Source organism: Ovis aries, chromosome 11, assembly GCF_016772045.2.
Source record: "Ovis aries strain OAR_USU_Benz2616 breed Rambouillet chromosome 11, ARS-UI_Ramb_v3.0, whole genome shotgun sequence".
Lineage (NCBI taxonomy): Eukaryota > Metazoa > Chordata > Mammalia > Artiodactyla > Bovidae > Ovis > Ovis aries.
In genome coordinates, this window is record NC_056064.1 from 32,792,622 (window position 1) to 32,816,486 (window position 23,865).

General features: G+C 49.4%; 1 protein-coding gene across 2 annotated transcripts; it reads right to left on the reverse strand.

Moving 5' to 3' along the window:
• Nucleotides 1-5,456: 5,456 nt before the first annotated feature.
• TRIM16 (tripartite motif containing 16) lies at nucleotides 5,457-22,098 on the reverse strand. 2 transcript variants are annotated; one of them, XM_042255693.2, is made up of 7 exons: nucleotides 21,553-21,586; nucleotides 16,815-17,019; nucleotides 15,022-15,117; nucleotides 12,097-12,330; nucleotides 11,600-11,765; nucleotides 11,038-11,133; nucleotides 5,457-7,926 (listed from the first exon to the last, which is right to left on the reverse strand). In XM_042255693.2, exons 4-7 carry the CDS (start codon nucleotides 12,244-12,246, stop codon nucleotides 7,343-7,345), a joined length of 996 nt encoding a protein of 331 aa, XP_042111627.1. In that variant the 5' UTR covers nucleotides 12,247-12,330; nucleotides 15,022-15,117; nucleotides 16,815-17,019; nucleotides 21,553-21,586; the 3' UTR covers nucleotides 5,457-7,342. The 2 variants fall into 2 exon arrangements, with proteins under 2 accessions (XP_042111627.1, XP_027830652.1); XM_027974851.3 differs by lacking the exon at nucleotides 16,815-17,019 and having other exon boundaries at nucleotides 21,553-22,098.
• Nucleotides 22,099-23,865: the final 1,767 nt, after the last annotated feature.

The window sequence follows — 23,865 nt, forward strand, 5'->3', positions numbered from 1 at the left end:
CCAACCACAGCCAAGTAAATACAAATAATAGAGCAAATAAATAACAACAAAGACCCAACCACAGCCAAGTAAATAAATATATTACAGTAAATAAATAATAATTTTTAAAAAAAAGAATCCTAAATGGAAATCTCTGCAGGTAAAACTCCTTAGTGAAAAAACTGTCATTGGGCCTGAGCATATATTTGGGGTCTCTTCAAGCTTCAATCACATGCCAACCCTGGTGTTAGGAGACACCACAGCTGAATGGAGAAGAGCGGGGAGTCTGGGGTCAGACCCCTGGGTTTGGACCCCAGCCCAGCTGCTCACAAGGTCTGTGATCACAGGTAGATTACTTAACCCTTTATGCTTCAGTCTCCTCATCTGTAAAAGGGAGACAACTGTTCAGTTCAGTCACTCAGTCGTGTCCAACTCTTTGTGACCCCATGAACCACAGCATGCCAGGCCTCCCTATCCATTATGAATTCCCAGAATCCACCCAAACCCATGTCCATTGAGGCGGTGATGCCATCCAACCATCTCATCCTCTGTCATCCCCTTCTTCTCCTGCCCTCAATCTTTCCCAGCATCAGGGTCTTTTCCAATGAGTCAGCTCTTCGTATGAGGTGGCCAAAGTATTGGCGTTTCAGCTTCAACATCAGTCCTTCCAATGAACACCCAGGAATGATCTCCTTTAGGATGGACTGGTTGGATCTCCTTGCAGTCCAAGGGACTCTCAGGAGTCTTCTCCCAACACCACAGTTAAAAAGCACCTTCGGCGCTTAGCTTTCTTTATAGTCCAGCTCTCACATCCATACATGACTACTGGATAAATCATAGCCTTGACTAGACGGACTTTTCTTGACAAAGTAATGTCTCTGCTTTTTAATATGCTGTCTAGGTTGGTCATAACTTTTCTTCCAAGGAGTAAGCGTCTTCTCATTTCATGGCTGCAATCACCATCTGCAGTGATTTTGGAGCCCCCCAAAATAAAGTCAGCCACTGTTTCCACTGTTTCCCCATCTATTTGCCAGAAAGTGATGGGACCAGATGCCATGATCTTAGTTTTCTGAATGTTGAGCTTTAAGCCAACTTTTTCACTCTCCTCTTTCACTTTTATCAAAAGGCCCTTTAGTTCTTCTTCACTTTCTGCCATAAGGGTGGTGTCATCTGCATATCTGACGTTATTGATATTTCTCCCGGAAGTCTTGATTCCAGCTTGTACTTCATTCAGCCCAACATTTCTCATGATGTACTCTGCATAGAAGTTAAATAAGCAGGGTGACAATATACAGCCTTGACATACTCTAATTCCTATTTGGAACCAGTCTGTTGCTCCATGTCCAGTTCTAACTGTTGCTTCCTGACCTGCGTACAGGTTTCTCAAGAGGCAGGTCAGGTGGTCTGGTATTCCCATCTCTTTCAGAATTTTCCACAGTTTATTGTGATCCACATAGTCAAAGGCTTTGGCATAGTCAATAAAGCAGAAATAGATGTTTTTCTGGAACTACCTTGCTTTTTCGATGATCCAGCGGATGTTGGCAATTTGATCTCTGGTTCCTCTGCCTTTTCTAAAACCAGCTTGAACATCTGGAAGTTCACGCTTCACGTATTGCTGAAGGCTGGCTTGGAGAATTTTGAGCATTACTTTGCTAGCGTGTGAGCTGAGTGCAACTGTGCAGTAGTTTGAGCATTCTTTGGCATTGCCTTTCTTTGGGATTGGAATGAAAACTGACCTTTTCCAGTCCTGTGGCCACTGCTGAGTTTTCCAAATTTGCTGGCATATTGAGTGCAGCACTTTCACAGCATCATCTTTTAGGATTTGAAATAGCTCAATTGGAATTCCATCACCTCCACTAGCTTTGTTCATAGTGATGCTTCCTAAGGCCCACTTGACCTCACATTCCAGGATGTGCAGCTCTAGGTGAGTGTGAGTGATCACACCATCGTGATTATCGGGTCATGAAGATCTTTTTGTACAGTTTTGTGTATTCTTGCCACTTCTTCTTAATATCTTCTGTTTCCATTAGCTCCATAATATTTCTGTTCTTTATTGAGCCCATCTTTGCATGAAATGTTCCCTTGGTATCTCTAATTTTCTTGAAGAGATCTCTAGTCTTTCCCATTCTATTGTTTTCCTCTATTTCTTTGCATTGATCACTGAGGAAGGCTTTCTTATCTCTCCTTGCTATTCTTTGGAACTCTGCATTCACATGGGTATACCTTTCTTTTCTCCTTTGCTTTTCACTTCTCTTCTTTCCACAGCTATTTGTAAGGCCTCCTCAGACAGCCATTTTGCTTTTTTGCATTTCTTTTTCTTGGGGATGGTCTTGATTCCTGTCTCCTGTACAATGTCATGAACCTCCATCCATAGTTTATCAGGCACTCTATCTATCAGATCTAGTCCCTTAAATCTATTTCTCACTTCCACTGTATAGTTATAAGGGATTTGATTTAGGTCATACCTGAATGGTCTAGTGGTTTTCCCCACTTTTTTCAATTTAAGTCTGAATTTGGCAATAAGGAGTTCATAATCTGAGCCATAGTTAGCTCCTGGTCTTGTTTTTGCTGACTGTATAGAGCTTCTCCATCTTTGACTGCAAAGAATATAATCAATCTGATTTCGTGTTGACCATCTGGTGATGTCCATGTGTAGAGTCCTCTCTTGTGTTCTTGGAAGAGAGTCTTTGCTATGACCAGTGCATTCTCTTGGCAGAAGTCTATTAGCCTTTGCCTTGCTTCATTTTGTATTTCAAGGCCAAATTTGCCTCTTACTGCAGGTATCTCTTGCCTTCCTACTTTTGCATTTCAGTCCCCTATAATGAAAAGGACATCTTTTTGGGGTGTTAGTTCTAGAAGGTCTTATAGGTCTCCATAAAACCATTCAAATTCAGCTTCTTCAGTGTTACTGGTCGTGGCATTGACTTGGATTACCATGATATTGAATGGTACCTTGGAAACCAACAGAGATCATTCTGTGTCAGCGTCACTTCAATGTCAGTGTGAGGATTAAATGAGGTATTATTACATGCGAAGCAGGGCTTCCCCACTGGCTCAGACAGTAAAGGATCCCCCTTCATCCTTTACTGGATGGAAGGATGATCCTCTGGAGAGGAAGGAAGATCCTCTGGAGAAGGGAATGTCAACCCACTCCAGTATTCTTGCCTGGAGAATCCCATGGACAGAGGAGCCTGGCGGGCTCCAGTCCATGGGGTCACAAAGAGTCAGACATGACTTAGCAACTATAACACCATCAAAAGGCAGGCAATGGCATGAGCATTTCTAGCACCCACATTTGGAAACTAGCTACTGCCAGAGAAAGGCAGTGGAAGTCATGGCCAGGCTGGTCTTATAAAAGGTTAGGGTGAAGACAGGACCCAGAAGGAGATCAGTGCTAACAGCTCAAGCCTGGAGAAGCGGCAAGAGTGGATTAGCTTCTGGTCCACCAGGAAGGCCCGACAGAGCAGAGAGGCCCAAAGCACCTGTATAGGGGGCACATTACCCCCAAATATGCTACATACTGGAAGCAGCTTGTTCCTAAAGGTCTAAATAAATTAGGGTTTTAATCTGTGGAGCGGACATACGCCAAAGAAGCAGTTTTACAATCCAATTTGGCCTTGACTTCATGTTTGAGGGCCCAACCTTGGGAGTTAGAGATGGGCTGGAATCCCCCACAGTTTTCTTACTGGAGCTGTGGCCTTGGGCAAGCCCTACAGCCCCTCCAGGCCCCGTTCTCATCATAGAAGACAGGTGCTTACCACTGACTGGTGGGGCGTCCTAGTGTGAGGCCTACATTCCATCTGTGATTAAGGAGCTGCCAGAGACAGTGGAGGCTCCTATATGACATACAGCTTGGAGATATATATACCAAGCTTGGAGAAAATGACAGAGAACATAACACTGGCCTTTGTTATCTTTTTATTTTTTATCTGTTTGTTTTAGGCAATTTCAGTTTTGGACCAAGTAAAAGAAGATATGACTGTCACTTGAGGCAACAATAGAAAGAAACTAAATGTTCCTAACACCCAGTTTTGCTGTGATCAATCAATTTTGATCACAGAAAAACTGAGTGTTACTAAAATTTAAGAAGGGGCTTCCCTGATACCTCAGTTGGTAAAGAATCTGCCTGCAATGCAGGAGACCCTGGTTCGATTCCTGGGTTGGGAAGATCCCCTGGAGAAGGGATAGACTACCCACTCTAATATTCTTGGGATTCCCTTGTGGCTCAGCTGGTAAAGAATCCATCCGCAATGTAGGAGAACTGGGTTCGATCCCTGGGTTGGGAAGATTCCCTGGAGAAGGGAAAGGCTACCCACTCCAGTATTCTGGCCTAGAGAATTCCATAGTACAGTCCACGGGATCACAAAGAATTGCACACAACTGAGCAACTTCTCGGAGAAAGCAATGGCACCCCACTCTAGTACTCTTGCCTGGAAAATCCCATGGATGGAGGAGCCTGGTGGGCTGCAGTCCATGGGGTCTCGAAGAGTCAGACACGACTGAGCGACTTCACTTTCACTTTTCACTTTCATGCATTGGAGAAGGAAATGGCAACCCACTCCAGTGTTCTTGCCTGGAGAATCCCAGGGACGGGGGAGCCTGGTGGGCTGCAATCTGTGGAGTCACACAGAGTCGGATACAACTGAAGTGACTTAGCAGCAGCAGCAGAGCAACTTCTACTTTTTTACATCAAGAAAAAAGGTCTTCAAGCCAAAAGAAAGAAAAAAAGTGATAGTTGCTCAGTTGTGTCTGACTCTTTACCACCCTGTGGACTATAGCCCACCAGGCTTCTCTGTCCATGAGATTTTCCAGGCAAGAATACTGGAGTGAGATGTTATCTCCTCCTCCAGGGGATCTTCATGACCCCAGGATCAAACCAGCGTCTCCTGTGTCTCCTGCATTGCAGGCCGATTCTTCACCCCTAAACCACCAGGAAAGCCCTTAATGAGTGAACAAAAAGAGAAGCCGGTGTTGAAGACAGGTGAGGAGACACCCAGAGGGTTCCTTTTATGAGTCTGAGTGTGGCGTAAACAAACGACATCTCACGACACTGACACAATTTACCAACGTGACTGAAATCCAAGCAGTAAATTTTGAGAAACTAGGGAGAATGCTGGAGGATGGAGACAGGCAAAATTGTCTAGATTTTTTAAAAGAAAAATAAGGTAGATTCTACAAACAGCAGACTAGATGTGAATTTGTACCTGATTTCTAAAATGCTTTATCAAATAGTTTGTGAGCATTTAAGGAAGAAACATCAACAACATATAGGGGTTTAAAAACAGCACGGTGGCCAAGCTGATCTCATTTTCTCCTTTCAGAGCACTGTTAGAAGGAAGCGCTGACCTAGTGTATCTTGACCTTTGCGGTTGAAAACGTCCTTCATGGTGTCCATTGCATAAAGGTGCAGAGGTGGACTATGTTATCGAAGAGTTCTACTCGTGCATAACTTTTAAAAAAATTTTTTAGACATGGACTATTTTTTAAGTTTTTATTGAATGTTACAATATTGCTTCTGTTTAATGTCTTGGTTTTTTGGCCACGAGGCATGTAGGATCTTAGCTCTCCAACCAGCGATTGAACTCGCACCCACTGCATTAGAAGGCGAAGTCTTAACCATTGGACAGCCAGGGAAGTCCCACACGGATGCATGACTTATTGAATAACTAAAACCAAAAGGTATTGACTGAGGACTGCAAGACTCTAACCAATTTATGTATCAACGAAAGTAAGATTTAAGAAAAGGTCACCAATTTCTGCAGGATAGGAAGGAGAGCTGTTATAACCCAGTAGGATCATGAAACAAATCTATCTCCACAAGCAGCAGTGATGTCATGAGTTTTACAATTCAAATTTTTTAAAAGTCAATAAAATTTAAAAATTTAAAATTCAGTTTGAAAATTAAAATCCTACACTGTGTAAATCCTATGATCAAATGTCTGACAGGGTCTCCAGAAACAAGTCAAGTGATGCTGAAATAAAGTGCTCTTGAGACAGGACCACCAGACAGGGCAAAGAGGAAGAGGATTGCCTTACACAGGTCATGGAAAAGACCCAGAAGTTACATGTCCAGTGAATCCCAGAAGGGATTTCAGGTTACGTCCTCAGAAACCCATTGAAATACAGTTTGTCATTTGCCTAAAGGTTTGATGTTAGTAAAGAATTGTCTGCCAATGCAGGAGACACAAGAGACGCAGATTCGATCCCCAAGTCAGGAAGATCCCCTGGAGAAGAAAATGGCAACCCACTCTGGTATTCTTGCCTGGGAAATCCCATGGACAGAGGAGCCTGGCAGGCTACAGTCCATGGGGTCACAGAGTCAGACACAATTGATCAAGAATAAGGACTAAAGACACCTTTAATTTTAGGGAACAATCTGTCAAAAGGAAGAGAAAGTGACCAGAGAGGTAAAAAATCTGGAAACAACAAGGAAACTGGGAAACAGGATGTGAAAACACGCATATTCCCAGGGGACCTGTGAGAGCTACTCCTCAGTGTGTAGACAACTGCCCTTTGGATAAGGAGCTCCCCACCATCCAGGTGGCTCCAGAAGAGAGGTGTTAGGGCCATATGCCGAGGTCATAGGGACTAGGACATGGACCCTATGAAGACAGTCCTACAGTTCTCGCTGTGCCCAAGCCAGGAGAGCTGCCTGTGAGGTAGTGAGCTCTCTGTCACAGCACAGCTGCAAGGCCCATCAGACGTGGGCAGGAAAAGCCACCGAGACTGTCAGACTCTCCATGCTCACAAATGCAGTTCAGCTTGTAGTTTATTCACTTACACACAACATCTGTGATCTAAGGAGGAGGGCAGGGTTGGGTAGTGGTTAGAACTTCGATGTCAGGTTTGAATCCCAGCTCGGCCACTCACTCGCCACGTGACCACAGTGACCCTGAGTGAGTTCACTAACCCCCTAAACCGCAGCCTGTCCATCCGCCAAGTGGGGGTGGTTGAGCACCTCCCCATGGGGCTGCCGAGAAGGTCACAAGGGCTGAGGCCCAGGAGGCGCTCAGAACAGGGGACACGGGAGTAAGACAAGGTTAGCGATTGGTTCTGATTCCTCTGCAGTCTTTCTGATCGCTCTGAGGTTGCCTGGTGACCACCTCTGGGCACAGCATGTCGTCCACCCAAGCAGACAGGGCGAGATCATAAGAATATGGTGAGGGGGACCTAGGGTTTGAGGATTACTGCAAACACGGGGACCAGCGCAGTGAGGAGCCCAGGGCGGCAACCAGAGACCTTTCCCCTCATCCTCACATGATTTCTAAAGCCAGCAGGCACCGGCCTGGACCCCCCGTCAGTCTCCCAATAGAAACTGCCACCTGTCTGTGTGTCAGCACAGGTCTGAGACCTGGACCGGCGTCTAGGCAGCAGCCTCCACCGGGGCCGGCCCTGGCTTCTCGGGTTCCTCTCCCAGATCCGCAATCCGGATGGCACTGTCCTTCTTGGAAAGCCAGAAGGCTGGGTAGACGGGCTCCGAAAACTTACACTGGAACCTGTGCAGCAGCGTCAGGGTCTCAGGCTCGATGCCGTAGAAGGAGAGGCCCCCGCCGGGGAAGTCCACATAGATCCCCAGCCTCCGGCAAGCGCTGGCGCTGAGCAGGGTCTCTGCATCACTGTGCCATGCCCTGAACCCCTTCCCGTCCCAGTGGAGGCTCCAGGAGAAGTCGTTCCCGGAGATACAGCTGTTGCGCTCTTCACCCTTGCGGTCAATGCCCTGGCATGTCAGGCCCACATAGATGCCCGCTCCCGAGAGCTCCACCTCGAAGTAGTACCTGTGCAGGTACAGGCTCTGCTGGGCCAGCACCTGCCGCCAGTGTGAGAACCTGCTGGGCAGGTCGGGGTAGGGGTGCTCCCAGGGCGCCGTGTTGGTGACCTTGCGGTTGTCCTCCTGCAGCCGGAGGTACCTGTGTGCCGTGTCAGGGTCGAAGACAATGTCACAGGCATCTGGGGGGGATATACAAGGTCGGGGGTTGGCAGCTGACTCACATCTAGCCAGCCTCCAAAGGATGAGAAGACATCCATCCCTCTGTTCCCTGTCTACCCAAGTTCTGTCCCCTCCCAAAGAAGAGGTGGGTGAAAACCAGGAAACAGAACACAAGCGGGACTCTGTGACTTACAGTAATTGTAGACTTGGTCTCTGCCCCTGGCTACCACCACAGAGTTCTCTGTAATTTCCTGAGTGGTAACAGTACTAGCACCATCCTTTGTTCTAATGTTTGGTCTTTGACAGGCTTCCCAGGCAGTTCAGAGGTAAAGAACCTGCCTGCCAACACAGGAGATGCAAGAGACTAAGTTTTGATCCCTGGGTCAGGAAGATCCCCTGGAGCAGGAAATGGCAACCTACTCCAGTATTCTTGCCTAGAAAGAATCTGCCTGCAATGAAGGAGACACAGGTTCAATCTCTGGGTCAGGAAGATCCCACTGGAAGAGGAAATGGCAACCCACTCAGTGTTCTTGCCTAGAAAATCCCATGCTGAGACCAGTTCCTGACACAGAGCTCCTGAAACCCTTGTAATTTCCTGGGTTAAACAAATGTCTTTTTTCTCCTTAAGAGGTAGAGTTTGGGGGTTTCATTTTATGTTTATTTATTTATTTATTTGGCTACACCAGATCTCAGTTTTGGCATGTGGGATCCAGTTCCCTGACCAGGGATTGAACCTGGACCCCAGTGCCTTGGAGCTCAAAGTATTAGCCACTGGATCATCAGGGAAGTCCCAGTGTCTTTCGTTCTAACAAAGTGACTCTGTGTGTGGGGATGGGGGGGTGGGGCTGGCTGGTCACCAGAAGAACCAAGTCATAACCAAGTTCTGCTTGGATCTTGCAGCCCTAATTCCTCTTCTCTTGGGAAGAGAGATGGGCTGGAAGTGGTTCATCATGCCTGTGGGATAAAGCCCCCATAAAATCCCAGGAGTGTGGGGTTCTGAGTACTTCTAGGCTGACAAACATCCACATCAGGCAATTGACCCCACCTCCACGGGGACCCTCCCAGCCCTCGCTCTGAGCATCTCTCCCTTCCTCCGGCTGCTCATCTGTGTCCTTCATCACACCCTTTGATGAACTGGTGAACATAAGTGTCTGAATTCTGTGAGCCGTTCTAGCAAATGCTCGAATCCAAGGAGGGTCCTGGGAGCCTTGGATTGCAGCCAAGTCGGACAGAAGTTGTGGGTCCTCTGGGGGCCCCATAATTGTGACTGGCATCTGAAGCGGGGTCCATCTGGTGGGCTCTGACACCATCTCCAGGCAGATAGCATCAGGACAGAGTTAAATCCTGGGATGCCCAGCCACGTCTGGGGGAATTGCTAGGTTGGGGTTGGGGGAGGGGGTCTCACTTCCACACATGTGGTAAGTGGTCCCAGACACCTTTTAACAAGTCACCCCCACTTCCTTCCTTCCTTCTTGAAGCTCAAACTGCTTGCTATTTACTGTACTATTTGTTGAACTGAATCAAGAAATAAAATTTACTGATGGGCTCATGTTTTCATTCATTCGACAAACACGTCCTGAATTCAGGTGCTTTTCTATGCAGTGTTGGCAAGGGTCATACACCCACATCTGATTCACTCATTTGTTAAAATATTTGGCCACTATTTAGCAGGGGAATTCTCAAGCAGTCCCCCCCCCCACATGTACACAGATATTCTTTTTCTGGCCCCAGAGGACACCTCCACACACCCAAATGCTCAAGTCACACTCCAGGTTATTTTGACATTTCTCTTGGCCCCATCCTCCCTCATTTTGCCCCTCAACTCACACTGGAAGCCCCAAGTCCCACCTAGAGACCCCGTTCACCCCCATCTAAGCCACCCCTGAATCTCCCCTGACGCGTGCAGCAGCTCCACATCAGCTGGCTTCTTGTATCAACTACATGTGCGCATGCTAAGTCACTTCAGTCATGTCCTGCTCTTTGCAACCCCCACAGACTGTAGCCCACCAGACTGCTCTGTCCATGGCATTTTCCAGGCAAGAATACTGGAGTGGGTTGCCATCCCCTCCTCCGGGGATCTTCCTGACCCAGGGATCAAATTTGCATTTCTTATGTCCGCTGCATTGGCAGGAGGATTATTTTCCATCACGCCAGCTGGGAAGCCCCTATTTTAACTGCATTGTCTGTTTGTAAAACATTGATATGCTGCTGTCAGGAAGCACAAAAGATAAATAAAGGAAACTGGAAACCAAGAGGTCCTGGGGGAGACGAGGAGCTGTGGCAAGAACAGGGTCATCAAACCCGAGGCTCCACGTCAAGACCAGAGAGAATGGGGTTCAGGAGTCAGCCAACCAGAGCTTACCCCAGAAAGCAAGCAGAAGCAGGGTTGAACAGTGAGTTCCAAAGAGATGAAAGTCAGAAAAATTAGCCTTGATTACCCAGACATGTCCTTCCTCTCCTGGGAGACAAGACCTCCCTGTCTTGTTAACCATGAGCAAGTATTGATTGGAAATAAGTGTTTCTAAAAATGCCAACAGACCAGGACACTTCAACGTCAGGACAGGACAATGGGCTAGGTAATTTCAGCCAAACCAGACTTAAAAGGGAGCCACCTGGTAACCAGCCAGGATCTTTAAAGGGGCCAAGGTTTTGAAGGACACAGAAGGACTAAAGGACTGGACACAGACTGAAGGAAGCTAAGGAGACCAGAAAACATCTGTGACTCTGGACTGGACTTCCGACCAGAAAAAGGACACTGGAAGCAACCCTGGTGAAATCTGATAAATTCCAGCCAGCAATGCTCACTTCCTGATTTGGATCAATGGACCATATTTATGTAAAGTGCTCACGTTTGGAAAAGCTAGGTGAAAGGTGTATCAGAATTCTTGGTCCTCTTTCGTGCAATGTTTTTTTTAACTCTGAAATGGTTTCAAAATTAAAAGTTCTGATTTTTTTGAAATTCAACTTATTTAAAATTTAAATATACCATTTGGGGATAGACCTGAAGTTGCAAGAACCTGAAACCTGCTGAAAGATGGTATCCTTGCTTCTGAAGCATCACATGCACATCTCCCCCCCCCCCCCCCCCCCCCCCCCCCCGCCCCGGGAAAGCAGAGCAGCTCACGACTTACACTGGAGGAACTGCCGCCTGGTGCAGGGCTCAGGTTTTGAGGTCCGATGTCTGTGCTCAATGACAGCACACACCTGAGTTCTGATGTCGTACTCCTCTAGAAAATCAAGAGTTGTAAATGCTCACCTGTCCAGGTGGGCAAGAGAATCTAAGGAACGGGAACCCCCCACTTCAGTTGCTCTTCCCTGGGCCTCCTGGGGAAAGTCAGGACCAGACACTAGTCATGCTTCAGAGAATCCTGCTCAATGGACCACATCAAAGTAAAACCCACTGAGGAAAGATCCCAGCCTAACCTGGGTTTCACTTGAAAGCATAGGCATCAGTGACCTCGGAATTTAGTCTGCACTTGAGTGGAGATGTGGGCCAAGTGCATACCAAGACCATGTTTTCTGAAATCAGTTGTAAGTTAACATCATCAAGGTACGCGTCCACCAGCTACACGGTCCAACCAGTGGACGGCTCTGAAAATGGGACATTCTCTCCACCCCTGTTCTGTTCTCCTTCCCTGACCCCCACCTCCCCTGCCAACCCCTCCAGAGATGTCACAAGGCCTGGCGTCTCACCATCCTTGGAGAACTCCTGGAGCTTCTCTTTGTAGCTCTGCAGCAGCTGGATCAGGTGGGCAGTGGAGTCCGTGATGACCTTGTGGATGCCTGATAGCTTGTCCTTGAGCCCTATGTAGACACTTGGGAAGGCGCCATCCTCCGTGCTCTTGAACTTGCAGTACTCCTGCAGGAAAAGAAACACAGTGGAACTTGCCCTGGCTTCTGTGCTTCCTAAACAGGGCTGCCCTACTCAATACAGCACCTTCTGCATCTGTGACACGGGCTGATATGGGCGTGTACTTCACAAAATGTAATGGGTCCAGCTCAGCACCTGACCACATAGAAGGCATCTTCCATGACCTGGTCTGGCCTCCCGCTCTGGGCAGCCCTCCCTCCTACTCCTGTTCTCTGCTGCTCTCTGCCTCATTTATCAACAGGGTGGTTGCGTTGCCATATCCACTGCGGACCTAGCAGAGTGAGGGTCTCTCTGGCTCCGGCGTCGCAGTGACCCATACCTCCAGGAATAGCATGGGACTGCCAATGGCAGCGATTCTGTCCAGCTCCTGCCTGGCCTTCTCCATCTCTGCACTCCTGTACTCCAGGTGGGTCTTGATGCCGTTGGCCTGGCCCAGGGCAGCTTGCTCCTTCTCCTCCAGGAAGAGCATCACGTCGGCCTGGGCCTTCGTCACAGCAGCACGGAGCTCCCCGAACTGCTCTTCCACCCTGGCCTTCACCTCCGACACTGACACCTAGTGGCAAGGGGGTGGGGGAGAATCAGTGAAAAACCCATTAGTGATTAGCGAAGCATCAATCTTATCAAAGCTCAACACACAGAAATGTAAAAAAGCATGCATGCATACTCAGTCATGTTCAACTCTGACCCCACAGACGGCAGTCCGCCAGGCTCCTCTGTCCATGGACTTTCCCAGGCAAGAATACTGGAGTGAGTTGCCATTTCCTCCTGGAGGGGATCTTCCCCACCTAGGGATCAAACTTGCATCTTCTGAGTCTCCTGCATTAGCAGGTTAATTTTTAACCACTAGCGCCACCTGAGAATCCCAATATAAACCCAAGAAACCCTCAAATTAGGGAACAATTTCCTACTATAAAAGAAAGCCTTTATTCTCATTTGAATCCTGGGTTCTATAAAACAAGGACCCCTCGGGGTGTGAGTCCTTATTTACTCTTCATTAACTTGGTCTCTCATCCATTGGACGAGACTGTGCATTGTCTGCTGAGCCCAGATCTGACAGTCAGGTTCCTCTTCAGGTCTGTGACATCAGTCTTCCTGCCTGGACAATGGACCTGTTCAGTGTACTTGAGAGTCATATTTCTTGCAGAAAATTAATAATTTGGCTTCTTTGTACAAATCAGTAGCCTGAATTTGCTTTCTCAGCACTTCATTATGTCCAGCTAAACTACCCACCAAGGAAATCAAACCGTCCAGCAAGGAGATCACACCAGTCAATCCTAAAGGAAATCAACCCTGAATATTCATTGTAAGGACTGATACTGAAGTTGAAACTCCAATACTTTGGCTACCTGATGTGAAGAGCCAAATCATTGGAAAAGACCCTGAGGCTGGGAAAGATTGAGGGCAGAAGGAGAAGGGGACAAAAAAGGGTAAGATGGTTGGATGGCATCACCAACTCAATGGACATGAGTTTGAGCAAACTTCAGGAGATAGTGAAGGACAGGGAAGCCTGGTGTGCTGCAATCCGTGGGGTTGCAAAGAGTCGAACACGACTTAGTGACTGAACAACACCAAACTGCCCACTGGATCCATCTGAGCTGAAAGCACATCCTCTGGTGTCTGGGCCAGACACAAAACGTTTAGGGCATGTGAAGGCAACCACAGCACCTGAGCATTGCAGGACAAGCCTACCTGTACGGAATGGAATGCCACATTCAAAAATATATACAACTAACTCCACGTGATGAACAGTAGGGATTTGCCTGATGGCACCTGTGTGTGTGGGAGTCTGTCCTTCCATATCTTTAGTAAATGCCTTAGTCAAGGTCATATTTACAACTTCAATCCACGTTCTTTTCAACAGTTTCCTCTTATCTTTGGTAGTTCTTAGGTACTGGTGCTGACAGGTGAGTGGGTGGATGGATGGATGGATGGATGGTTGGGGGAGGGATGGATGGGAGAGTGGATGAATGGATGGAGAGGTAGAATCATTCTTCATATGCAAAGATGCCGCTGCTCCTAACTGCCAATGTGTGCACGTTTTGCATTCTCCTCTGAGTTGTGGTTATTGGCTTGCCACTAGTGAGAAGCTTTTGTGAAACAGTTTGGGTCCACTTAGAGTTTATTATGGAAAGTGGTCAGAAACCAGAGAGACTAAAACTAAGTAGCCTGGCATACCGTTATGGGACTTCCCAGATGGCCCAGTGGTAAAGAACCCGCCTACCGATGCCGGAGATACAAGAGACTTGAGTACAATCCCTGGGTCCAGAAGATCCCCTGAAGGAGAGCATGAAGAGCCACTCCAGGATTCTTGCCTGGGAAGTGCCATGGACAGAGGATCCTGGTGAGCTAAAGTCCACGGGGTTGCAGAGAGTCAGACTGGGCACACACATACACCACTGGCCTTATCAAGTTGCTATTGTTGTTGTTTAGTCACTAAGTCATGTCCGACTCTTTGCAATCTCATGGACTGTGGCATGGCAGTCTCCTATGTCCATGGAATTTCCCAGGCATGAATCCTGGAGTGGGTTTCCATTTCCTTCTCCAGGGGATCTTCCTGACAGAGGATTCAAACCCGAAGTACCATCCACTAATCCAGCCGCTCTCGCCTCTCTTTTCTGTCTGCCAGGACTTAGGACAGGCGAGAATCGCATGCGGAACACCCTGTCATGGTGGAAGAAGCCAAGATTATGCATAATTTCTGGAGCTCTAGCTAACCACCCCCCTCCATTCCCACATATACCATTTGCTCCTGGTCAAAAAAGCATATGCAAATATACAAATAAGCCAGAGCTATCACAGGACTGGAGGAGGGCATGGTAATCCACTCCAATATCCTTGCCTGGAGAATCCCATGGACAGAGGAGCCTGCTGGGCTAAAGTTCATAGGGTCGCAGAGTTAGACACGACTGAAGTGACTTAGCATGCACACACATCACAGGACTAGTTTGCTTCTATTCTCCATTGTTAAAAGTGAATCACTTGCCAGTTTTCAACCTTGAACTAATTTCACAGCAAATCCCAGAGACAAGGTGACGCCACCCTACAGTGTAGCCAACTTGATCTGTACCCACAGTTTCCATCAGGTGATAAGACCTAAGGGGCCTGTAGACACAGAGGCCGGGCCTGCGGACGTGGAGGCCAGGCCTGCAGCCGAGTCCCACGGTTCCGGGTGGGCCTGACTGAACCAGCGGCAGCAGCCAGCCAGGTGTGTCAAAGCCTGGCAGGTGACTCTGGCCAGACTTACCAGGACAGATTTATGGTTAGCCTGGAGCCTGGAGATAGCATTTTCATTCAACTTGAATTTCTGCTCCAGGTCTAACTGGGTCCTCCGAAGCTCAGCCTAAGAAGAAGAAAGGTCAGCAGTGTTAGGGAGGAAGGTGCCCAGGGCACCCGGAAGGTCCCCGGGAGCAATGGTGCCACCTGCCCTTCTTCCACAGAAAGTGATGGGGGCCCGGAAGCTGCTCTCAGGAGCAGGCTGGGTGCCCTCCGTGGAGGCAGAGAGGGTCCACTGTGCACCAGCATTACCAGCTGAATCTCCTCCCGTCATTGCGACCATGCCCACAGCAGGTAAACACGCTGTCTCCATAGCACAGGTGAGAAAACAGAGCCACGAGGGTCATGTAGGTGTCAGTGGTCTAGAACAGGCTGACAGGGAGCACAGGGGCTTGGAACTGGCGGTGGGGGGGACCCCAGGGTTTCTACTTAGCAGCCAAGACTTTGGGGCAAAGTTGACTTAAAGCTTCCCCACTTGCATTTCTTCACTGTGAGGTGGGGAAAGCTAGTGTCCAATTCACAGGGTTCCTATGAGGACGGGGGGCAGCAGGAAGTCTGCACAGCAGCTGGCACCTCGCGGGTACTCCATTAGTGGCAGTGGCGTCATTGACTTCGTCATTTTACTGGTGCCTCTTTGGTTGCTTTCCATCACAGAATCTTCTCTTCCGAACACAGGCAGGGCAACTCCTCCCCACCAAGGTGAGTGCCCACATGAGAACTCTGGGTTTGCCTGCTTTGACCCCCACCCCCCGCCCAGCCCCACTCCACCTCCCTAAGCACTTTCTGCCCAGAACCTGACAAGACAGGAAACCAGAGCCTTTGTGAACTTCAAAGGCCACCATCACTTTCTGCCTCCACAAGGGTGTGAGACAGTGGCAACAGAAAGGACAGCTTTCGCTGCTTTTCACAGCAGCGTGTGTCAGCACTGAGTTCTGAGTCACTTGCCCTAACAGGTCTTGGACTGGCGGGGAGCACCTGACGTGTCTCCCCTTCCTCCCACCAAAGTTCGTGGTAATCCCAGGCCCCAGGGACAGAAGCCCAGGCGAGCAGCGGACCTGCCTCACTCTGCCAAAAACTGGGAACTTCTGAGCAAGCTCCAGGGTCCTGACTCAGAGCTGATGGGAGTCCACTGACTTCCCACACCTGAGACCTGATGTCCTGGAGTGGGGGAAGCGGGGGAGAAGGAAGGGATCTGACCTGTTTGGGGGAGATTGTGGAATCCTGGTCTATCAGAAAGGCTTACCCAGTGACCTCTCCAGGTTGGGCGGGGGGAAGGACATGAGGTGCTTGTTTAAAAGGTGGTGGGAAAAAAAATAAATAAATAAAATAAAAGGTGGTGGGAGACGCAACAGGACACACAAGAGCAACAGCACAGACATGTGGACATGTTAAAGGGGCCAGCCCCAACATGACCCAGGGACCCAGGAGATCCCCAGAGTATATAGGGAGGGGTTTCTACCCACTGTCTGCAGACAGCCATTAAAGGAGAAAAGGACTCCAAAGTGCCTCATGGGGACCTCTGAGTCACCCCACCAGCGGGCACTCCCGCTTCCCCATGACAGGCGGGACCACTTGGGCAACCAGCACCTCCAGTTATTCCTGTTCCTAGAAAATGACGGGGTGCCTCAGACCCCAGCTCCAGGATTTCCCAAGACTTCAGCCTCACACACATCGCAGGCCAGGGCAGGCTCTGCACCAAAGCAGAACAGGGGTGCCAGTGAGCGTAAATGCCCCACATCCAGAGGCACAGAGAGCCCTGCCCACCTTGGCGGGGAGAGGACAGATGCTGTGCAAAGGACACCGTGTCTGTGATCCAACACCTGCCACTGGCGGGCTCCACGGCCCTCGTCAGGCCCTCTAGCATCTCCTCTGGCACCTCAAGAAAATGTTGACAGACTGTTTCTTGCCTCTTCCTCCAGGGCACAGGCGGCACCCAGCTGGGTGGCCGGGATCAGGTTAGAGATGCAAACTGGAACAGCAGAGGGAGTGAGGAGAGAAAAAAAAAGACATTCTACATGGCGTCAGGCACTCTGTGTGTCCCTCTGGGAACACAAGAGTGCCACCTGCGCCCTGACTTCGCTCCTCAGGTGGCTGGTCGGAACCCACTACATGTCAGTCCAGTTACATAAGGCAGCCTCCCTGCTCTTGAAGGCAGTAGAATGTTTAAGAAAAAACAACTTAGATAATACTGAGTCCAACACACTCTTCAGAAGTTCTAGAAGAAATTCTTCTGAACGGCCTCAAGCCATCCACCTTCTGGCAGCAGACGGCCATGAACAACGCTGGTTAACTGCTCCCCCGAGAACTGGGGACACTTGTGGCTCTCAGAACCTGGCTCTTGCTTCACCTTGAGACTGTGTCCACGTCCCTACCCTGTCCTTAGCTTTCTGGAACCTGTGCCGAGGTTGGATGCAGTGACCTGCCACGAATGGTCCTAAAGGTCTAAGACGGGGTCCAGCCCAGGCCTTCCCTCCTCCCAAGACCCCCACCCCTCACCTGCCAGGGGCTCCCTCCTCGGAACACACGGCTGAGCTTTTGTGCTGTCCCAGCCCTTGGACGTCTGGGGAGCCAGGGGCCTGCTTTGGCTTCCTGATTACAGCCCACACTCCCTGGGAGGGTGCAGCACACTGAGCCCACAAAAAGCTCTCGGTAATGTTTGATAAACACAGCAAGGAACAGAAAAGAACAGAAAAGCAGTCACAGAAGTGGTACAGACTTCACAACATGCACACACGCACGCAGGCATGCAAGCATGCAGCCTCACTTCCTGGCAGTGAGCCTGAGTTCTGAGGTGAGAGGAGTTAAGACCAGCTGCTCTTGACGGCTAAGGGAGAGGGATAGACTGGGAGTTTGGGATTCAGTTCAGCTCAGTCACTCAGTCATGTCCAACTCTTTGCCACCCCATGCACTGGAGCTCGCCAGGCTTCCCTGTCCCTCACTATCTTCTGGGGTTTGCTCGAATTTATGTCAATTATATACAGGGTGGATAAACAACAAAATCCTACTGTATAGCATAGGGAACCATATTCAATATCCTGAGATAAACCCTAATGGAAAAGAATATTTTAAAAAGAATATATATATGTTAAAACTGAGTCACTCCATTGCTGTACAATGGAGATTGGCACAGCATTGTAAATCAGCTATACTTCAATTTAAAAAAAATTTTTTTAAGTTAAGGGGCCCTGGGAAGTTGGCCCCAGGAAGAGGAAGAGGTGAGTCCCCATAGGAAAGGGCTGGGCCCTAGGAGCCCAGCAGCACAGAAGAAATACTCAGAGAACACCTGGAATTTCCAGATTCAAGAGTTTTTGCCCACAGGCATAGCTGGAGAGCATAGGAGCCACAGAAGAGGCTCAGTCGGAGAACTGAGAAGCCAGTTGCCCTGCAGACCCTGTGCAGGGTCCTGGCTGCACTTTGTCCCTGTGGCTGACCCTGCCGTTCTCAGCTTCCTCTGCATGATGGGCTTGCCTGAGCAAGCAGCCCTAAACACCATCCAAAGTGACCTTCAGCAAGCAGCTCCAGCAAGTTCAGGCTGGCTGAAGGAAAGATGGAACTTCTGGAGCCTTACTTAGGTCTGTTAAGGCTTTCCAAATAATCCTGGTGGAGGTTGCAGCCTCCTCAAGGAACTGTGTCTTCTGAGCCAGTCTCCTGGCAAGAAATCTTTCAGCTCCTGAGCAGTGAGGACCACGGAGAGAGAGCGCACTTATTGGGCACGCTCACACTGAATTGAAAGCAAGGACACAGGGCAGAAAAGCAGAAAACTCAGACAAGCAGAACCGCAAGCAGAGGCGGTGAACAGGCCAGAGCCTAGATCTGGGGCCAGGGCTACCGCACTGCTCCTATAACCGCCACTGCTTTCAGCACCAAAAACTGTCCTGAGTGTCGTTGTGTTACCTGACACAGCTCCCTCCTGGGATATCCAAATTTGGGGTTCTGCACATGTACTATATAAGCAGTCCCCAACTTTATTAGCACCAGGAACTGGTTTTGTGGAAGAAAAGTCCTCCATAGATAGGGGGATGGTTTTCTGGATGATTCAAGCACATTACTTATTTTTATTATTTATTGTGTACTTTATTTTTATTAATGGTAAAGAATCTGCCTGCAATGAGGGAGACCCAGGTTCAATTCCTGGGTTGGGAAGACCCCCTGGAGAAAGGAATGGCCACCTACTGCAGTATTCTTGCCTGGATAATCCCACGGATAGAGGAGCCTGGAGGGCTACAGTCCATGGGGTCACAGAGTTGCACACAACTGAGCGACTAACACTTATTTCTATTATTACATCAGCTCCACCTCAGATTGTCAGGTTAGATCCCAGAGGTTGGGGTTCCCTGCACTAAACAACTCTCCCTGCTCAGAATGACAACTACTCAATGTCTCTGTAATGCACCAGCTTACACTACATTTAAAATTTATATTGTATCTATGTTGCTACAGGCACAGAATTTTCTGAAAGGAACAAGGAGGAAGAGTATATGATGGTGTTTACCTCTGAAGAGGAGCTTTCCAGGTGGCTCCAAGGTAAAGAATTTGCCTGCAGTGCAAAAGATGCAAGTTTGATCCCTGGCGATCGATGTTATTCCCACTATTCCCCTGGGCTGGGAAGCTCCCCTGGAGAAGGAAATGGCAACCCACTCCAGTATTCTTGCCTGAAAAAATCCCATGGACAGACTGGCAAGGCTGCAGTCTGTGGGGTTGCAAAGAGTCAGACACAACTTAGTGACTGAGCATATTATACTTCTGAAGAAGGAGACGGGTGGATCCAGGATGGGAGGGAGACCTTTTCTGGTAAAATCTATTGCCGTATTTGGTGATTGTTCCTCTGTGTGTAGTTACATGCATTCCTTTTCCAGCTAAACATGACAGAATTCAGATTTTATACCCTGAACAAGGGAAATGCACTCTGCCTTCAACCCTTTACTATATGTATGGCAGGTTTTTGGAGCATTAAAAAAAAAATAAGGTTATAATATTGTGACCTTGGAGTTCTTCCTTGTGTCCTCCAGTGGGTGGCCTTCCAGAAGCTTCCATCCCTCACTCCATGACTTAGCCATCTGTATGAGCTTGGACAAATGTGGTGGGGATGAAGAGTCACCACCTCATAGAGTCATCCCAGGACCAAATGGGGAAATCCCAGGGAAGCATGTTGCACATGGCAACGCTCCAAGACCAGTTTCCTCAATTACCTGGAGCTTTGTCCTCTGACCTGTCTGTTGATCCAGAGCCTCCTCGTGGCCGTGAACGTGAGGAGTGGGTGGAAATGACCAGCTCTCTCCTGACCAGATGTTTCCTGGCACTAGAGACGCTGGGAACAGTCGACAAGTGGATTCTAGAGCTGGAAATGGTGACTCACTGACATCTGGGATACAGAACTTTCCAGAATTATTCCCACTAACACCAGATAAAATCCATACTTAAGGGAGGACGTGGAAGAGGGACCCTGCTAGGAACCTGCCCCTCCCAGGAAGCTTCTTCTCAGCTGTCTCAGAGCCCTGGGCCAAGGCGCTGTGCTCAGTGCCAACAAGGGAGCTGCCCAGCATCTAGACACAAGAAATGTGGCACAGGACTTCCCTGACGGTCCAGTGGCTAAGAATCCACCTTTCAACACAGGGGACAAGGGTTCAATCCCTGGTCAAGGAACCAAGATTCTACATGCAACTAAGCCAGCATGCTTCAAGTAGCTAAATAAATAAACATTTTAAAAAGAAAGAAAGAAACGTGGGACAAAGTTCAACTGCACGTCACCCCACCCCCCAGAACCAAAGTGCTCATAGGAAGTCCAAGTAAGAGAAACAAAGCATTTAAGTCCGTTCCCAAGAATTCTCCAGGCTCTCAGCTTTAGGGCAGAGAAAAGCCAGTTGTTCCATAAACAGTTTCCTTATCTGTTGGGAATAAAATTACAGGCTATGAGCACAGTGTTTCTGTCTCTCCTGATGCTTCTATCTGATGATGAGGTTTATTTTTCCTAAGGGAAGTGGTCCTTGACATTATCCAGGAGGGACGTTCCCAGTTCTATGTTATCTCAGCCCATCTCAAGGTCTTGAATTTCATAGCTGGCACTTCCAGAGGGGCCCTGTCTCCTGATATCTCGTTTGGGGTAAAGGGAAGAAGAGAAATTAGGGGAAATTTTCGGCTCTTTTCTCTAGAATTTCTGCCAAGATTTACATTTCATTCATTGCCACTCAGACCTGACCAGAGGGGAACACCACTGTCCTCAATCATACACCTTGTATACCCCACCCCCAGGAACAGATCAGCACTGAAAGCTGAGTGAGAAACAGCAGGAAACTAGCAAGAGGAGCGACAGACAGGGAGCATTTCAGGGACAGTGGGGCCAATGGGGATAGAGTGAGCCACTACAGCATCCAAAGCCAAGTGCAAGAGACATTCAGGCTGGGTGTACCGCCAGGTAGCAAGGCTGAGAGAACGCAGCCCCAGGAGCCTCGGCAGAGGCCTGGCAGCCTCCCCACCTCCCTCTCCCCTAGACCCCAGCACTCACCTCCTTGTCCCTGCGGGCGGCGTCCAGGGAGACCAAGGCGTGGCCCCTGTGCTCCGCCTGGCTGCACTCTTCGCAGACGCACTGCCTGTCGGGGTCGCAGAAGGCGATCAGTGGGCTGCGGTGGGCGGGGCACACCCGCAGGTCCCGGTCCCTGGCAGGCTCGGTCAGCTGGTGGCCATGCAGCCTGCTGTTCTCCTGGTGTGGCCGCAGGTGCTCCGGGCAGTAGTTCACCATGCAGGTCAGGCAGGACTTGACGGCCTTCACCCTGCTGGCCCCGAGACAGAAGTCACACAGGACCTCCTCCTCCTCCTCCAGGCCCTCTGCCTCGGGAGCTCCCTGCCACTCAGAGCCCTGTCCCCCAGTTTCCCCTGGGGGGCTCCCCGGGGAGCCCAGGTTCTCTTCTTCTGCAGGACTGGCCGAGCCAGAGTCTGGGCTGTGAGTGGCCGGAGGGTGAGCGGGGATCCCGCTCAGCGGGCCTGGAGCCATCAGATCCAATTCAGCCATGTAAACAGTCTGCCACTGCGGAGCTGGGCTTCCTCTGCCTCTGGGCCCAGGATCCAGAGCCCCAGTCAGACAGCAGAACCACGCCCAGAGAACTGCAGCTGTGGCAGGACTTTAACTGTTTCCTCCCCCAGAGGCAGCTCGGTTGCTCATTACTCCACTGAGCTGGGAGGACGGCCAACTGTGATGGCCACCAGGGAGCCCGGGTCCTCGCGCTCAATGGCCCAGGCTCCGGCTCCTCCTCCAGCCCAGAACCGAAATAGCTATTCTTCTGTGAGTGATTCGTACCACCATCCCCACCCCATAATCTCAGCCAAGGCAGGTCAGTCTGGAAAGGACCGGAGATTCCTGAGATCTGCAGTCACAGCCGATGTTGCTTTATATAACTTGACAGGTTCGACCTTTTTGTCTTCAACTTTTTCTTTCCTGGGGCCACGCCACATAGCACGTGTTCAGTCGCTAAGTTGTGTCTGACTTTTTGTGACCCCGTGGACTATATCCCACCAGGCTCCTCTGTCCATGGGATTTCCCAGGCAAGAATACTGGAGTGGATTGCCATTTCCTCCTCCAGAGGACCTTCTTGACCCAGGGATCGAACTCGCATCTCCTTTGTCTTCTGCATTAGAAGGCAGATTCTTTACTGCAGAACCACCTGCGAAGCCCGCTGGATAGCATACAAGATCTAAATTCCCCGACCAGGTATCAAACCCAAGCCCCCTTCAGTAGAAGCACTGGACCGTCAGAGTGAGAGTGAAAGTGAAGTCAATCCGTCATATCCCATTCTTTGTGACCCCACGGACTGGAGCCTACCAGGCTCCTCCATCCATGGAATTTTCCAGGCAAAAATACTGGAGTGGGTTGCCGTTTCCTTCTCCAGGGGATTTTCCCAACCCAGGGATCGAACTTGGGTCTCCCTCATTACAGGCAGACACTTTACCATCTGAGCCACCTGGGAAGCCATCAGGGTGGTCCCTTCTTTTCAATTTTTAAAGGGACCCAAAATGTAAGGACTTAAGTAATAGGACAGCCCTTCATCCCTTCCCACCTCTTAGAATAGGAGGGACACAGTTGAGAACAAGATCTGTGTCTCTGACCTTTTGTATATGACCTTCTCCATTCCAGGAGAAGGGTTTAGGAGGTGGGCCTAGTGGCGATCAGGAGGGTCAGGAGGAATTTGTCTCTTTCCACATAAAACTAAGCAGACAGCCCTCTCAAGCTGCACAACCTGCCCAGGGGCTCCTAGAGATGGCTGGTCTCTTAACCCACTTATTAAGGTTTTCCTAGATATGGTGAGGGCTTCCCATGTGTCTACGTGGTAAAGAATCTACCTGCTAACGCAGGAGACATGGGTTCGATCCTTGGGAAGATCCCCTGGAGAAGGAAATGGCTACCCACTTCAGTATTCTTGCCTGGAGAATCCCATGGACAGAGGAGCCTGGTGGGTTACAGTCCGTGAGGTCACAGAGCTGGAAAGGACTGAGCGACTAACAATAAGATGCGGTGATGGGTTTCCTCCAGCTACACAGATTGGCTGATTTAAGCAATAGAAGCTTATCTTCTCCCAATCCGAGAGGGCAGAATTTCAAGATCGAGGTCTGAGCAAGGTTGGTCTCTCCCGAGCCTCTCTCCTTGGCATGCAGATGGCTGTCTTCTCCTGTGTGTTCACATGACCTCCCCTCTGTACACACCTGTGTCCAGATCTCCTCCGTTTATAAGGACAGCAGTCAGATTTGGATGAGGGGCACCCTCATGACCTCTCTCTTACCTTAATTCCCTCTTGAAAAAGCCCAGTCTCCAAATTTAGTCACATTC

What these genes read in the sequence shown, in the direction of transcription:
- TRIM16 (XM_027974851.3), bottom strand. Translation starts at nt 22,056, where the DNA reads ATGGCTGAATTGGATCTGATGGCTCCAGGCCCGCTGAGCGGGATCCCC. An exon ending in CTAACCATAAATCTGTCCTG is followed by an intron (nt 12,331 to 15,021) that starts GTAAGTCTGGCC and finishes CCTTGCCACTAG; the next exon opens with GTGTCAGTGTCGGAGGTGAA. An exon ending in CCAGGAGTTCTCCAAGGATG is followed by an intron (nt 11,134 to 11,599) that starts GTGAGACGCCAG and finishes TTGATTTTCTAG; the next exon opens with AGGAGTACGACATCAGAACT.